Source organism: Terrapene carolina, unplaced genomic scaffold (assembly GCF_002925995.2).
Source record: "Terrapene carolina triunguis isolate 2854851 unplaced genomic scaffold, T_m_triunguis-2.0 Scaffold67, whole genome shotgun sequence".
NCBI classification, from domain to species: domain Eukaryota; kingdom Metazoa; phylum Chordata; order Testudines; family Emydidae; genus Terrapene; species Terrapene triunguis.
In genome coordinates, this window is record NW_020664418.1 from 8,894,927 (window position 1) to 8,909,408 (window position 14,482).

Genomic DNA, 14,482 nt, shown 5'->3' on the forward strand with positions numbered 1-14,482 from the left:
AGTTTAAGGGCCCTGGTGCATTGGGATGGCAGGGGAGGGAGGGGAGAGAGGCTCTGGGGGGGGGGGGACCAGATGGGGTAAGGAGGAAGCAGAGGCTGGAGGAGATCCAAGCACATGAGGGAGGGGCTGGAAGCTTAGGTGGAGACCTGGGCAGAGGAGGGAGGAGGTAGAAGTTAGATGAGGCTGGGGGGGAGAGGGGGCAGAGGTTGGGGAGATGAGGTCTGGGTTTGCTGGAGCGTTGATGGTCTCTCTTCGCTGCAAGATGCTGGTTCAGAATGTGCTGACTGAAGGGGAGGTGCCCGAGTGGCATTCCCCAGCACATCCTGTTCACGTGGCTCCGCCGGCCGTGACCCGGGGTCTCCACAGGCTCTCTATTACACTGAGTCACAGGGCCCAGGGCCATGGATCTTATGTCACTGTTAGGTAAAAAGCAAGTCCTTACTCACCTCTCCAGCACCCGAGTTCGTGCGGAGTTGGTATGGGGCTCACAATCTGTCAGAGACCAGACACCAATTCATTGATCAACGGGCTCACACTATCCTTAGCTTAAAAGGCTTTAGAGTAAGTGTGGCAAGTTTATTAGAGGTGAGCATCAATATTTATACACAGAAGTAAACAAAGTGATTAACAGATCATAATGGTCATGCATAATCAATCAAGATTCTACAGGATAAAACAGGTTAAAATGTAAATTCAAAAAGACAAAAGGGGAGATGGCTACTTAAGGAGAGGGGGGTGTCATGAGTAGTTCGCAGGTCAGAGCTTTGATTAAAAGTTCAGACAGAAACATCAAGTCTGGGTTAAGTTTAAGCTCATCAAAAGTTCAGACTCAACATCACCACCCTACCTCAGTTTCCCCTCTGTAGAGCAGGGACTATCCTGCTAGCCCTGCCCCCCAGGGGGCTGTGGGTGCCAGGAGACCCTTGGGAAGTGCTCTTGTTCTTTGTTTTGCGTCTCTCAGTGCAAAGGCTGGGCACCCTCCAGCTGACACCAGTGTTTAGCTCCCCTCCCCCAAGGCTAGATTCCAGGCCATAGGAGAGGGAGAGCCATGGGCAGAGCTCTGCCCCGCTAAGCCCCCATCACCTGCCCAGGCCCGGGGGTGATGTACAGGGAAGCTGCAGGCACCACTGCCAGGGCTCCAGCAACTGCCTGCAAATTACACGAGTGCCACTGCACCCCATCCATTACCGGCCAGCGTGTGGGGAGGGGACAAGGGGGCAGCGCTGTGGAGCTGCCAGGCCAGTGAGCAGACACACCGGAGCTGGGCCTTCGGTGTGACAAATGGGGCCATTTAGCAGGCTGGGCTGGGAATTGGCAGGGAGAGGAAAGCAAAGGCTCCATGGGGAGCAGGCAGCCCCTGCCCAGCCTGCTCAGCGCCCACCTGTGCCGGGCCTTGCGGGTACAGGTGGGCATTGGAGAGGGCAGGGACAGGAGAGGAGAGTACTGTCCCTTACACACACACACACACACACGCACACACACATGCCATCTCGCCGTAAACCCCCCCAAAACACCCAGCTGCAGACTTTGCATACATGCTTTTACACAGACAGGCTTGCCACGCCGATGGATCCACGCGTACACATTTACCGACACAAGCAGACACCCAAATCCCCACACACATGCACACACTCATCCAAGCACACCGCACAATCGCATACCTGCTTTGGCACTCACAGGTCCCGGCCCCAGCCTCCTGTGCTCTTTGCCTTCGTGAAAAGGCCGGCAAGTATCCAGGGGGTCGGGGCCAGATGCTGCTGGGGAGAAGAGACGTGTATTGTCTGTAGTGCTATCGTCTCATTGGCTAGTGCAGCAGCACCCAAAGAACTCGCCCCCGGCAGGCTTTGCTGTGCTGGGTGGTGAACGAATGGAGAACTCCTGGGTTATGGCCCTTTCTCCACACACAGATCCATGTGAGCGGATCCCAGTTGTTCATACCACCCTGTGGGGTGGGGCTGTGCTCCCCCTCCCTGCGCATACGCATGCAGGCCAGGCACACAGATGGGTGTGTGCACCTGCCTCAAGTTCTTGTCCGTATTTTGGGTGTCTTCATTGCACCCTCTCTGTACCCTGACCCCCTATCTCCCTATCCCCGTGCATTACCCCCCATAGCCTGACGCTCCATGCCCCACACCCCATCTCCACACATGCACCATCCGCTGCCCCCTAGCCCAGCACTCCCATCCCAGAACCCATCTCATCAAATCCTCTGTGCAAAACCCCAACACTATCCAGCTCCCCACACCCTGTGTGTCCCACTGCTTGTCCTGGTTCCCAGTGCCCCTAAACCCAGCCCCTCACACCCAACCCATCTCTCAGGCCCCACAGCCCCTACCAAGGGGGCACCTCACTGGAAAGAATCCAGGATTGGCCAGAAAGTTCCCAAACAAGCCACATGGATGCAGCAATCTCAGGGACTCCCTGCTGGTCCTTCCAGGGGCACGTGCCCACTGCACCGCGAGGCACCACACGCCAGGCAGCTGCCTTGCTGAACAAAGATATCTGGTAAAGGAGCCATCAGATCCCTGGGACAAGGACCTGGCCTGTTTATGCAGCACTGTAACACAGAGACAGCTCCTTAAGGGTAGTAAGGACTAGTGGTCAGTCAACTCCTGTTCCATGGTGTGTCCCTTTAAGTCCTGAAACTTTTAGAGCAGACAAAGACCTAGGGAGGGGCAGAGGCAGGTGCTAGGAGAGAGGAAGATGGTCCTAGGGGAATATAGCGAGGCTACTGTTCCTTTAAGGGGCTGGGCCCAGCAGCCCTGTAGAGTGGGTGGGGCAGGGCACCCCTCTCTCCCAGCCAATCAGGACAAGGGCTAGGAGGAAGGCTGTATAAATGCTGTCTCCTGGGCAGAGCAGGGCTGTTGGCCTCACTCCAGGGAGCTCAGGGGAGGTGGGCACAGAGAGCTGCTGAGGGCTTAAACCTGCAGCCCCAGGAACAGAGGGCTGTGCAAGCCCCAGCCTCTGCTTTCTGCCCTAGCCTATCACCAGTCTCCTGTGGGTGACCCTGTTAGGGGGCCAGGCCCCAAGGACCCACTGGAGCAACTCTGAGGCCAGGCCTTTGGCACCAGCAATCTGTGGCTCCTTGCAGCAAATCCAGCCCAGGCAGACCCCTGCAGGGGTAGGGGTGAGGGTGTTAACCTGGGCCCCCTCAGAACAGTGGCAACCTTTGCACAACAAGGTAACTGTGGATTAGTCAACAGACTCCAGAAGCTAATTGTCCTGTGGCTGGCCCAGGGGAATGGGGGTTCCAGCGGGCTCCATGGAGGGGGCGTAGCCAAGCTGTAGTGAACCCATGTTCGGGCTCTGCCTCCCTAACAGCCTGGCCTCCTTAGTCAGTTTGCAGGTGAGAGCCCCCAACCCTTGTACCACCCCCATACACCTCCAAGCCCTTTGCTCTCCACCTGGGGCTGTGCCCACTGTGATGGGTTGCGTGCCCCCCCCCCCCTCCAGGCTGCCATCTGATGTACTGGAGTCCCACTGAGCCGTCCTGTTCCACCAGCCTGGGCTCCCTCACCCTGTCCTGCTCTGCCAGGCCCTCAAGCCTCCCCTAGCACACACAGGTAGGGACACGCCCAGCTGTAGAAAGACAGACACTGAGATCAGCTCTGCGTGGGAAGAATTAGCTAGCGGATTGCCCAGTTCTCAAGTGCACACCCCCTCTGGGGTGCAAACCTAAAATTGTATTGTCTTCTGCTGCACAGAAATCTGTACAGTGTAAGCTCATGAAAATCACCCCCTCCCTCAATGTGGAGGAAGATATACACAGCTTCCCCCACCCACATTATGAATTGCATAAACTGGTTTAAAGAAAACAAAACACATTTATTAACTACAAAGGATAGATTTTAAGTGATTATAAGTAAGGCTGCGAGTCTGTCACAGAGGTAATGGATTCCGTGACTTTCTGGGACCTCCGTGACTTCTGCAGCTGGCAGGGGCGACTGACCCCAAGGCCGCCCTTGGAGGCCCCCCAGCACCAACAGGAGCCCCCCCAGCACCAGCTGGTGCCCCAGAGCCCCCCTTTCAGAGCAGCAGCTGCGCCCCCCAGAGTCTCGCAGAACACCATAGATTTAGTGAGGGGTATATAGTACAAGTCATGGACAGGTCACGGGGCCGTTAATTTTTGTTTATTGTCCGTGACCTGTCCGTGACTTTTACTAAAAATGCCCATGACTAAATCTTAACCCTTATAAGTAAGGCTAGCAAACAAATCACAGTAGGTTACTAAGCAAATAAAACAACCATGCAAACTAAGCTCAGTACACTAAAGAAAGTGGTTACAAGTAGTAATTTTTCACCCTAAATGTTGTTTTAGGCATTTTTTTCACAGGCCAGACACCTTTTCCAGCCTGGGCTCAGTTCTTCTTCTCCTCCTCCTCCCCCTTTCCCCCCTGCCCCTTGTTTCTTAGATGTTTCCAGCAGTCATCCTGGGCGGGGATTCAGTGAAGAAAAGTTCCCTGATTAACTCACTTCCCTGCCTTAAGTAGGATTTGCATATGGCGGGAATCCTTTGTTCCCCATTTTGCTCCCCACCCACTATTAGTGGAAAAATACATGATCACATGACCCTGCAGTGTCACACCAGCATCCCAGGAAGCTTCTCAGGAAGGAGGGAGATTAGCATCTTCAGAGTCCTATTGTTCTCCCTAATGGCCCATCCAGGCTGCTTGCATTGCCTGGTGGGCGTTCCCCAGGTGTAAACACAGCTGTAATTGTTACATAGTCACTATTCCTAACTTCAGATACAGAAATGATACTTGCATACAAATAGGATAATCATAGGCAGTACATCATGCCCTTTCCAATGGTACCTCACATGATCCATCTTGCATAAAACATATCTTAGTTATGCCATATTCATAACACTATCTCTATGAAGAATATTGGGCATAGTGTCACAAGCCACCTTCCCTGCTGAGACGCAGTGTCCTGGGTGACTGGGTTTTCTGTTGTCTTCTTGGCTTTTCCATCACTATGGGGTCGGCCTTGGCAAGTGCTTTATGGGCCCATTCAGGCTCCGACGGCTGGGTGACACTCCTCCTCCGATCTCTCTTACCCTGCCCTGGGAGCAACTTAGTCCTTCCCTGCCGCCCCCCTCCAAGGAGCCATTTAAAATACAGGGGAAACTGAGGCACACCTAAAACTCACAAAAATGCTACAGAAATTTCCCCCATTGTCCTACCCAAGGGCAGAGATTACAGGGAGAGCATTTTGGGTATGGGCAGAAGACTTTATTTCAAGTTTATTTGGACTTAATAAAGTAGCACCCCAACAGGGGAAGTTTGTCTTCCACCTTCTGGGGCGGGGTGCAGTTCTTAAGGGGAAACTGAGATAGGGGGCTGCTGAGCTGTGCTTGGCCAGTGGGGGCACTCCAGGCCTGGCCTGCCCCGCCCTTCTGACAGACAACCGACTGTTGTTTGGGACTGTTCTTTTCAGGAATGTGAGGGTCTAAAGCACTTAGAGCCAAACCCAGTGTAGACGGCTACTGAGGGATCCAGCCCCACCCCTCTCTGCTGACATGCCTCAGCTGGCCTTCATCTCTGGCTGCTGCTTCTGTACTGGGCTCTCTGCCACAGCCCCCCACCCCCACCCCCACCTTCCCCATCCTGGGTTCCTCACCCAGCCCTGCTGCTGCCCCTCAGTCCTGCCTGCAGCCCCCTGCCATCCCAGTCTAGGATCTCCCCAGAGCAGAGATTGCTAAAGAAAGATCTGTGCAGTGATCTCTGATTGGCGCCTATGCTGACCCTCTTCCCCTCTAATTCATTTTTCGTGGGTTGTAACCTGACCTAGATTTGAACCTGTGGCTCTAGAGCAGGGGTAGGCAAGCTATGGCACGTGTGCCGAAGGCGGCACGCGAGCTGATTTTCAGTGGCACTCACACTGCCCGGGTCCTGGCCACCGGTTCGGGGGGCTCTGCATTTTAATTTAATTTTAAATGAAGCTTCTTAAACATTTTAAAAACCTTATTTACTTTACATACAACCATAGTTTAGTTATATATTATAGACTTAGAGAAAGAGACCGTCTAAAAACGTTAAAATGTATTACCGGCACGCGAAACCTTAAATTAGAGTGAATAAATGAAGACTCGGCACACCCCTTCTGAAAGGTTGCCAACCCCTGCTCTAGAGTGAAAGCCGATGCCCTGTGGGTGAATTCTTGCCATAAGGAGTTGATGGGTCTTGGAGGTGGCTGAGCTGGCAGCTGTGGCCAATGCTGGGATCTGTCGTTAGGGCTTCAGGTGACTCCCTGGGTGGTGGATACAAGCTGTTGGTAGCCTTGCTTAGGTACTGCAGCCTTCCTCCTCAGATAAATCTGTGAGCCCCAGCAGCACCCACGAGCCAGCATCCTGCCTGGAGCCTTGCTGGTGGCTGTCTGCTGATACAGGGCTGCCCAGGAAAGGCATGGGGGACATGTGTGGAGAAGACAGAGAGAGGCCAAACCCATTTCCAGATCCAGACTCCCCAGGCTTTGGGAAGGATCTGCTTTGAAACTGGGTCTGGATTTGGGAGCTTAGGCCAATATCTGCTCAGAGGTGGAGAATGGGGAGGTGCCGTGATTGGCTCAAGTCCATAGCAGCCCACCTCTTGGGCACCCACATGGAGTATTACAAAACACCTGCAGGCTGCGGCTCTGAATGACAGGAATGGTGGCCACGTTCCCTTTCCTTGTGTGCTGGAAGGCTAGAATGAGGATCCTCATCACAGCATGTGAGACATTAGACAAGTTTCAGAGGGGTAGCCGTTTTAGCCTGTATCAGCAAAAACGATGAGGAGTCCTTGTGGCACCTTAGAGACTAACAAATTTATTTGGGTATAAGCTTTTGTGGGCTAAAATCCACTTCATCAGATGCATGGAGTGAAAAATACAGTAAGCAGTATAAATATTACAGCACATGAAAAGATGGGAGTTGCCTTACCAAGTGAGGGTTCAGTGCTAATGAGGCCAATTCAATTAAGGTGGAAGTGGCCTATTCTCAACAGTTGATTATTTTTGTAGTGCTAACGAGGCCAATGCAATCAAGGTGGATGTCGCCCATTTCCAACTGTTGACAAGAAGGTGTGAGTATAAGAAGAGCGAAAATTACTTTTTGAGGTGACCCATCCACTCCCAGTCTTTATTCAGGCCTAATTTAATGGTGTCCAGTTTGCAAATTAATTCCAGTTCTGCAGTTTCTCGTTGAAGTCTGTTTTTGAAGGGTTTTTGTTGAAGAATTGCCACTGTTAAGTCTGTTATTGAGTGTCCAGGGAGATTGAAGTGCTCTCCTACTGGTTTTTGAATGTTACAATTCTTGATGTCTGATTTGTGTCCATTTATTCTTCTGCATAGAGACTGTCCGGTTTGGCCAATGTATATGGCAGAGGGACATTGCTGGCACATGATGGCATATATCACATTGGTAGATGAGCAGGTGAACGAGCCCCTGACGGTGTGGCTGATGTGGTTAGGTCCTATGATAGTGTCCTTTGAATAGATATGTGGACAGAGTTGACACTGGGGTTTGTTGCAGGGATTGGTTCCTGGGTTAGTGTTTTAAAACCTGAAATAAGCAAAACCTGAGAGCCAGAGTCCAGGCTTTGCAGGGGAAAAGCTAGCAAGTTCTTATGTGAGTCAGGCCCAAGAGGTAAAACCAGGGACGGACGGCCGTGTTTTGGTTGGGCCCATTATAGCAATAGAGACCAGGTCCAAATTTTGGCGCTAGATGTGACTCGAACTTCCCCAGCACCAGCAGGAGTTTGTTGCCGCTCAGTCTCTGGTTTGCTTTCATCCAGTCCAGTTCCCTCGTCTCTGAGATAAATGAAGAGCCAAACCAAATTCTTTTGAAGGTACTTTGTGGAACTGCAGCTAACTTTAAAGTGAACACTCTAGCTGAATTCTGAGTGCTTTCTCGCCATTGAAACGCTCACTGGGGAGTTCTCTCTTGCCTAGCGAGAGGCCAGTGCTGTTGCAGGGTGCATGCGGATGGATGTGTCTTGAATCTTAAACGCCATGGGGTAGCAAGCTGGAGCAGGGCACCTTTGTCCCTCCAGCCTGCCATTAGACCCATTCCTCTTCCCGAAATGTCAGGGAGCTGTGATTATCGTCTGAGATGCCCAGCAAATGCAGAGATAAACGGCCCGGGAATCAATAAGAACTTGGCCTTGGCCTGGTTCCCCAGTGATTGGTGAGCCCGTTCCCTTCTCCGCATCACACACGATTACTCCAAGTGGCAGGCTGTCACTCACCCGGCAGCATGGACAGGCCTGAGCGTGGGGTTGGCTCACTTGCTACCCTCATGGAGCAGAACGGGGCTCCCACCCCTTGCAGGTGGGTGGGAGCATTGCCAGTGTGCGTGGGACCCAGAATGAGGGAGTAAAGGACAAGAGATGGCCGGAGAGGAAGCCTAGGCCAGTGGTTTGGGTGCCAGCCTGCTACTTGGGGACCCCCACTTCCATTCCGGTCTCTGCCTTGGACAACTCACTTGGTTGCTCTGTGCCTCAGTTTCCCATCTGTACTATGGGGATTCTCGCGCTGCCCTGCCTCCCCGGGTCTTGCTAAGGGAAATACATTAAAGATTGTGAGGTGCCAGAGAAGTCCCTCAGGTAGAGAAGAGCTGGCAGGAGTGGGTGATGCTGTGTCTGTCTCCTAGGCCTAGGACGTCTGGTGAGGCTGAAGGCCTGGAGTTGTCAGTTGCCCTTCATGCGATGATAGTTCTCAGCCATAGCGGACTAGACTCCAGGCTCCCGAACTCCCAAGCAGACCTGGTCCCAGTGTCTCAGTAGAAACTCTTGTGACCAAAAAAATAGCCTAATCTGAAAATGATCGGCTTGGAGGAAAATTTTCATGTTTTTTCTAAATGTTCCAGTTTTCTATGAACCCCCACCCCACCCCAAACAGTGAGATTTTTGCCTTTTCAGTTCTCTCTCTCCCTCCCACCCTCACTGGGCCGATGCTCTGGAACTGCTCTGTATGAATCCAGTCAGGACTCTGGTGTAGCGTGCCTCCTCTCTACACTGTCGCCAGGGCAAGAAGCTTACACAGCTTCAGCCTCCCTGAGCCTGACCTCGGCACATTCAGCACCCCTTTTCACACTGTGTGCTTCCCACAGTGAGTCTGCCTGGGCGGGACTCCTGGGGCAGCCAAAGGGCCCTGCACCCCAACCCCACCGTCAGCCGTGACTCTCAGCTTGCGTGTAAAACAAAAGGTTTATTAGTCGACAGGAACACAGCGTAGAACAGAACTTGTTAGAACAGAAATCAGTGACTTTCAGCCAAGTCCGTCTTGGGGAAACCCCGGGTCAGATGTCCTGGACTCCCCGCTCCTTGAGTCCCCCACAGCAGACTGAACTCAACCCTGCTGCCTGGCCTTCGACACACACATTGCTCCTCCTCCGGTCTTTTTGTCCTGCTTCCCCAGCAAAAAGTGTCACTTGGTCGCATAGTGTCACTTGGTCGCATCCCCCTCCTGGTTCTCAGGTTACGAAGGGCACCGTCCATAGCTTATGTGCAGGCAGCTAAAGCAGCCTCACCAGCCCCACGAGGGTCTCAGCAAAAGTCACACACCCTTATGCCCACCACAGGGAAACTGAAGCACACATAGTATTCATGCAAAACAGTAAGACTCACATATACAGCATAGCAAGGGGAAAACCCCACTTCCTTACACTAGGTGCCAAGCCATTGGCCTAGCCTTTCCTCCGTTGATGGAGCTCTGGCATGACGCGTGGCCCATTACATTCTTGCTTTGGAGAAAGTTGCTGGGTGGTGGATCTGTACAGCCCAGTTTTTCGCTCTGCTGACCTGGTAGGGCCAGAGTGCAGCCTCTCTCTAGAGCAGCTAGCATGGCCGGTGGCCCTGCCATTTCCCGGGACTCACTAGTACACACAAGTCCCATGGCGATGGTTGCAAGAGATTCCCAGGAGGCACAGAAGGGTGTGAGCCTGGTGTTTGTTGCAAAGTTTGACGCGGAATATCCATGTTTATTTCCAGGGGGGGAGTTGTTTTGGTTTTTATCCGCTGGAGGTTTTGTGCCAGCAGAGAACTGAAAGGAGAAAATCCCCGACATCCCCAGTGCTAATGGATATTTTCTCCCAATCCTGAGAACTGGAGAAATCAACCCTTATGGAGAAGCCCGGTAGAGTTTAATAGGGCTAAATGCAATCGGGGTCTATAGAAATGACCCAAAGAACAAGAGGGGTCTCTGAACTCTGCTTAGGGTCTGTCTTCACTGCACAGTTAACCCAGGCTCTTATCCAGGTTTTAGTCCAACCCCCCTACCATCCACACAGAAAAACCTCTAACCTAGGTTTGGAGGGGCCTTAAGCCTGGGCTAGCTGACCCAGCTTGGGCGGGGGGGGTGGAGATTAGAAACCAGGCTCTGTTTTAACTTGGGCTGAACCCCACCTCTCGGAAACAGACAAATCACTGGAACATTGCTACTCCTCCAGTTTCTTCCACAATTGCCTGAATTGTTCAGACCTGGGGGCCAGTCACTCGAGTTACCAGTGCAGCGAAGACAGAGCCCTTAGTGCTGCCGCGTGGCTTCCCAACCTGGAGTGCTGAGAAGGATGCAGCATTCGCAGGTCAGGCTGGGATCTGCCTGGTGCTCCTGGTTTGCTTTGCGCTGTGGGCAGGGCCGGTGCTACCATTAAGGCAAACTAGGCGGTTGCCTAGGGCGCCAAGATTTGGGGGCACCAAAAAGCGGTGCCCCCAATCAGGGCTGGTGCTACCATTAAGGCAAACTAGGCAGTTGCCTAGGGCGCCAAGATTTGGGGACACCAAAAAGCGGTGCCCCCAATTTTTTTTTACAGCATTCCTACGCCCTCTCCCCGAGCACGCAGTTGCCGCTCCACTTCTCCCGCCTCCCAGGCTTGCAGCGCCAATCAGCTGTTTGGCGCCACAAGCCTGGGAGGGGAGGAGAATTAGAGCGGGGGTGGTGTGCTCGGGGAGGAGGCAGAGCAGAGGTGAGCTGGGGTGGGGAGCTGCCGCACGGCTCCCCAGGGAGGGGAAGCTGCTGCGGGGGGGGGGGGCGCCTCAGGGCGGGGGAGAGGGCGGGGAGCTGCTGCAGGGCTGGGGGTGGGGACGCAAGGTGGAAGTTTCGCCTAGGGTGTGAAACTTCCTTGCACCGGCCCTAGCTGTGGGCGAAGGCGGAGTTGGGATAGGTGAGGACTGGCTTTGTGTGGGAGAGGCAGGGCTGGCTGCTGGGTCCAGCTCTGTCTGCACAGCCAATGGAGGCTCCTGGAACAGCTCCCGGCTCCCCCGTGTGTTTGTGGGAGAGCCGCGGAAGGGGAGCCTGTTGTTCACAGGCCAGGGCCCTCTGCTTTGCCCAGCCAGGTCCGTCCCCCACCAGCTGCTCCCACTCCCAGCAGGGGCTGGGCTGGCCAGCTGCGTTACACAGCTTGCTGTCTATCCCTCTGGCTTCCTGCGTCTGTTCCTAGGTCTGTTGGTTAATCCAACCCAGGGGTAAAATAACATTAAAGACTTACTGGTACGGGGGCCCAGCTCCAGGCCCCCGGAAGGGGCGGGGCCTTGGGCAGAAGGGGTGGGGCTGGGGTTCAGCCTCCCCCAGCCAGCCCTTCTGCACTGCCCGGCCTGTGCTGCCCAGGGCTCCGGTGACAATTTAAAGGGCCTGGGGCTCCGGCTGCTGCCACAGTAGTGGTGGCGGTGGCCAGGAGCCCTGGGCCCTTTTAAATCGCTGGGCCCCGGGGCAGCTGCCCCTTTTACCTCCCCCGTACCCCCCGTCAGCGGCCCTGCCATTAGGGTCCCTACCACTGATGGGGGGGGCAAAAGGGGCAGCGACGTTAAAGCGGGCTCGTACTGGCAGCCACTTCTTACTGGTACGCCATACCAGCGCACTTTCACGTCTGAACCCCCTCATTAATTAGTAGAGAAGAGCTTGGCATTGAAGAGTGTGGTTGGCATTGCCAAGCGGATGGGGGGGGGGGGATTGCACACAGGAAGGGAAGGCATGGAACTGACGCCGAGTGGGCGGCCTGCGGGGCCCCTCCATGAGCCAAGGTAGGGCTTTGCATCTGCCAGAGTGAACACAGGCCCTGGAGAGGCCAGTCCAAGCTTCACCCAAGATGCGGTGCCAGGGGGCGTGCGGGCAGCACTTTGGCCAGTTGGATGCGCTGGAGACGCCAGATAGTGCTGACCTTATTCACATAGAACAGGGGAGGTTCTCTGTGCCCTGGACCACAGCAGCAGCTGCAGGGAGATGCAGGGCAGGCACGTGGGGCAGGGACCCCTCGATGCTCAGCTGTGGCTGTGAGGAGCACAGTATATATGGGTGAGTGGATTTAGAGCGTTCCCCTCCCTTCACCCGAGCACGGTACCTAGCCTCCAGCGAAGGCCCCCATAGGCTCCAGCAATGCTCCACCCTTGCTCAGCAAGAGAGGTCACCGCAGAGTGATGCATGCCAGCTCCCACCCCAAGAGCACAGCTCTCCCAGGGAGCGGCTGGACCCAGCGATCACTCTTGGGTCTGCCCCGTAGTGACACAGGGCTGTAGATCAGGCTATGCTGAGGGTGGCATTCCTGCGTCTGGGGTCCGGCCTTTAGAGGGCCATGGGACCGTAATTACAGCAGCAGTCTGCAGGTGCACACACGCAGGCCAGCTTCCGAAAGTCTCGCTCTATGTAAGTGGGGTCATCCCCCAGCATTGAAATGCAGCTACCTCTGGGGTGGGAACCGACGATCCTGCTGCACCCACCATGGTACAGAGCAGGGTTGGGATTTTTAGGATTAGAAGGGAAAATAATTTTTCCAATTGAAACTGCAGGTGTGGGGGTGGCTTTTGGGGAGGCCAAGTGTAATTAGCAGGACTGGACCGGTGCATGGGGACTGCGTCTTGTGCAAAAAGTGACTTGGGAGTGATTAAGGGCCCCAAGGGTCAGAATCTCAGTGTTACATCTCATCTGGTAGACAACAGCTCCGGCCCCTTAGCCCCAGGCTGGGGCATTGGGTCAGGGCTTGTTATTTCTTACTTGGAATATTGATTATGCGATGGTGCTGATCTGCTCCCCAGTGTGCGAGGTGCTGTACAAACACGCCCTGAAGACACACTCCCTGCCCCACAGAGCTCTGAATCAAAGAGAATCTTAGAAGGAAGAGCACCACCTGCTGATTTGGCTACGCCACTTCCTGGCAAAGTGCCAGGCCTGAGTTTGCTGGTGGGCAGAGGGGGCACCAAAGTGGGCAACCTGCATTTTTCCTACTGCCAGTCCCCATGAAAGGTGCCAGGTTCCCAGGCAATCCCTGACCAGGCAATTAGCTCTGGGGAGCTGAGGGAAGCAAAGCTGCAGAGAGTCATGCCCTAATCTCACCCCCTCTGCTCCTCTTCTTGGCCTTGTCTCTCTTTGATTGGGTCGTGTGTCTCGCGGTGAGGAGCCCAACTGATTGATTCTGCTAATACCTGATAGGAAATGGCTGTTATCTAAATGCGATCTGTTTGTTCTCCTGCCCAGGGGAATCTCAAGATCCATGGCAGGCAGGTATGGAGGGCATCGGGGAGACAAATGGAGATCTCACCTCGATCACAAACCTTACTTCAGATGTGCTAACAGTGCCTAGGTTATTGGTTCTCCTTCCCCTCCTGACAGCTGCAAGTGGGCGAGTGTGATGGGGAGGTGGGCTGTTCCTGGACTGTGCATTTCCATGAGGGTGCCCCTCTCCCATTCCCCGTGAGGGGTGCCAAAACCATCAAGCTGCAATTTGTTGAGCTCTTCTCCAGCTGGGTGGCTGGTTTCTCTCTCCAGGCTGCTCCCCTGTCATTCCTGTCGCTCTTTCTCTGCCCTTTCCCAATGGAAAATACGGGCCAGATCCTCCACAGACGTAAATCGGCAGAGCTCCATTGACAGCACAGATTGCCACCAGCTGAGGATCAGGCTCAGTCAATATATTTCCAGTCCAGGTATCCCAATGGAATGCACAGACACCCAGTGGAGCCTTAAACTTTCTAGGGCCGTATGGTCTCACGATTGTGTAATGACCCAGAGATCCGTCTTCCCTCTGTGCCGCCATTGGCTTCCTAGCCATAACTCCTGAGTTACAAAGGTGTAAATGCCCGGGGCCTGATTCCGATCTCACAGCCCTATTAACCAGGGGTAAGTAATGAAGTGACGTCAGTGTAGAGAGCTGGCCATCCCCAGGAGGTCAAACACTGCTCCTCGGCACTCCAGTGTAAATCTGCAGTAACTCCACTGCTGTCAGCCCAGCATAGCGCCACTGACGTGAGTGGAGCTGTGCTGATTTACGCCAGCAGATGACTTGGCCCACTGCTAATTTCACAACGTGTTTGGAGGCAGCTGTGTGCAACTGCTGCATTTTCCGTCTCAGTGATTAACATTTAGCTCTTGTCTCCATGCAGTGCGTGGCCTGGCTGGCTTTCTCCGTCTCTCCCTCACAACGGCCAGCCTTGCTTCCATTCCCAGACCTCCAGCCTTTGCTTTCTCCATCTCTCCCTCACAACGGCCAGCCTTGCTTCCATTCCCAGGCCTCCAG

The 14,482-nt window shown here is 54.2% G+C and overlaps 1 protein-coding gene across 50 annotated transcripts in view; it reads left to right on the forward strand.

The window, feature by feature from the left end:
- The window catches only part of CELF6 (CUGBP Elav-like family member 6), a 211,276-nt gene that overhangs the window by 129,119 nt on the left and 67,675 nt on the right, over positions 1-14,482 (forward strand). For 25 of the 50 annotated variants that reach the window (XM_026648515.1, XM_026648514.1, XM_026648534.1 and 22 more), the window contains exon 4: positions 11,274-11,279. The exons of the other annotated variants lie outside the window; for them this stretch is intronic. In XM_026648515.1, coding sequence (XP_026504300.1) covers positions 11,274-11,279 — 6 coding nt within the window. The remainder of the gene's footprint in view (positions 1-11,273; positions 11,280-14,482) is intronic. 50 annotated transcript variants of the gene reach the window in all.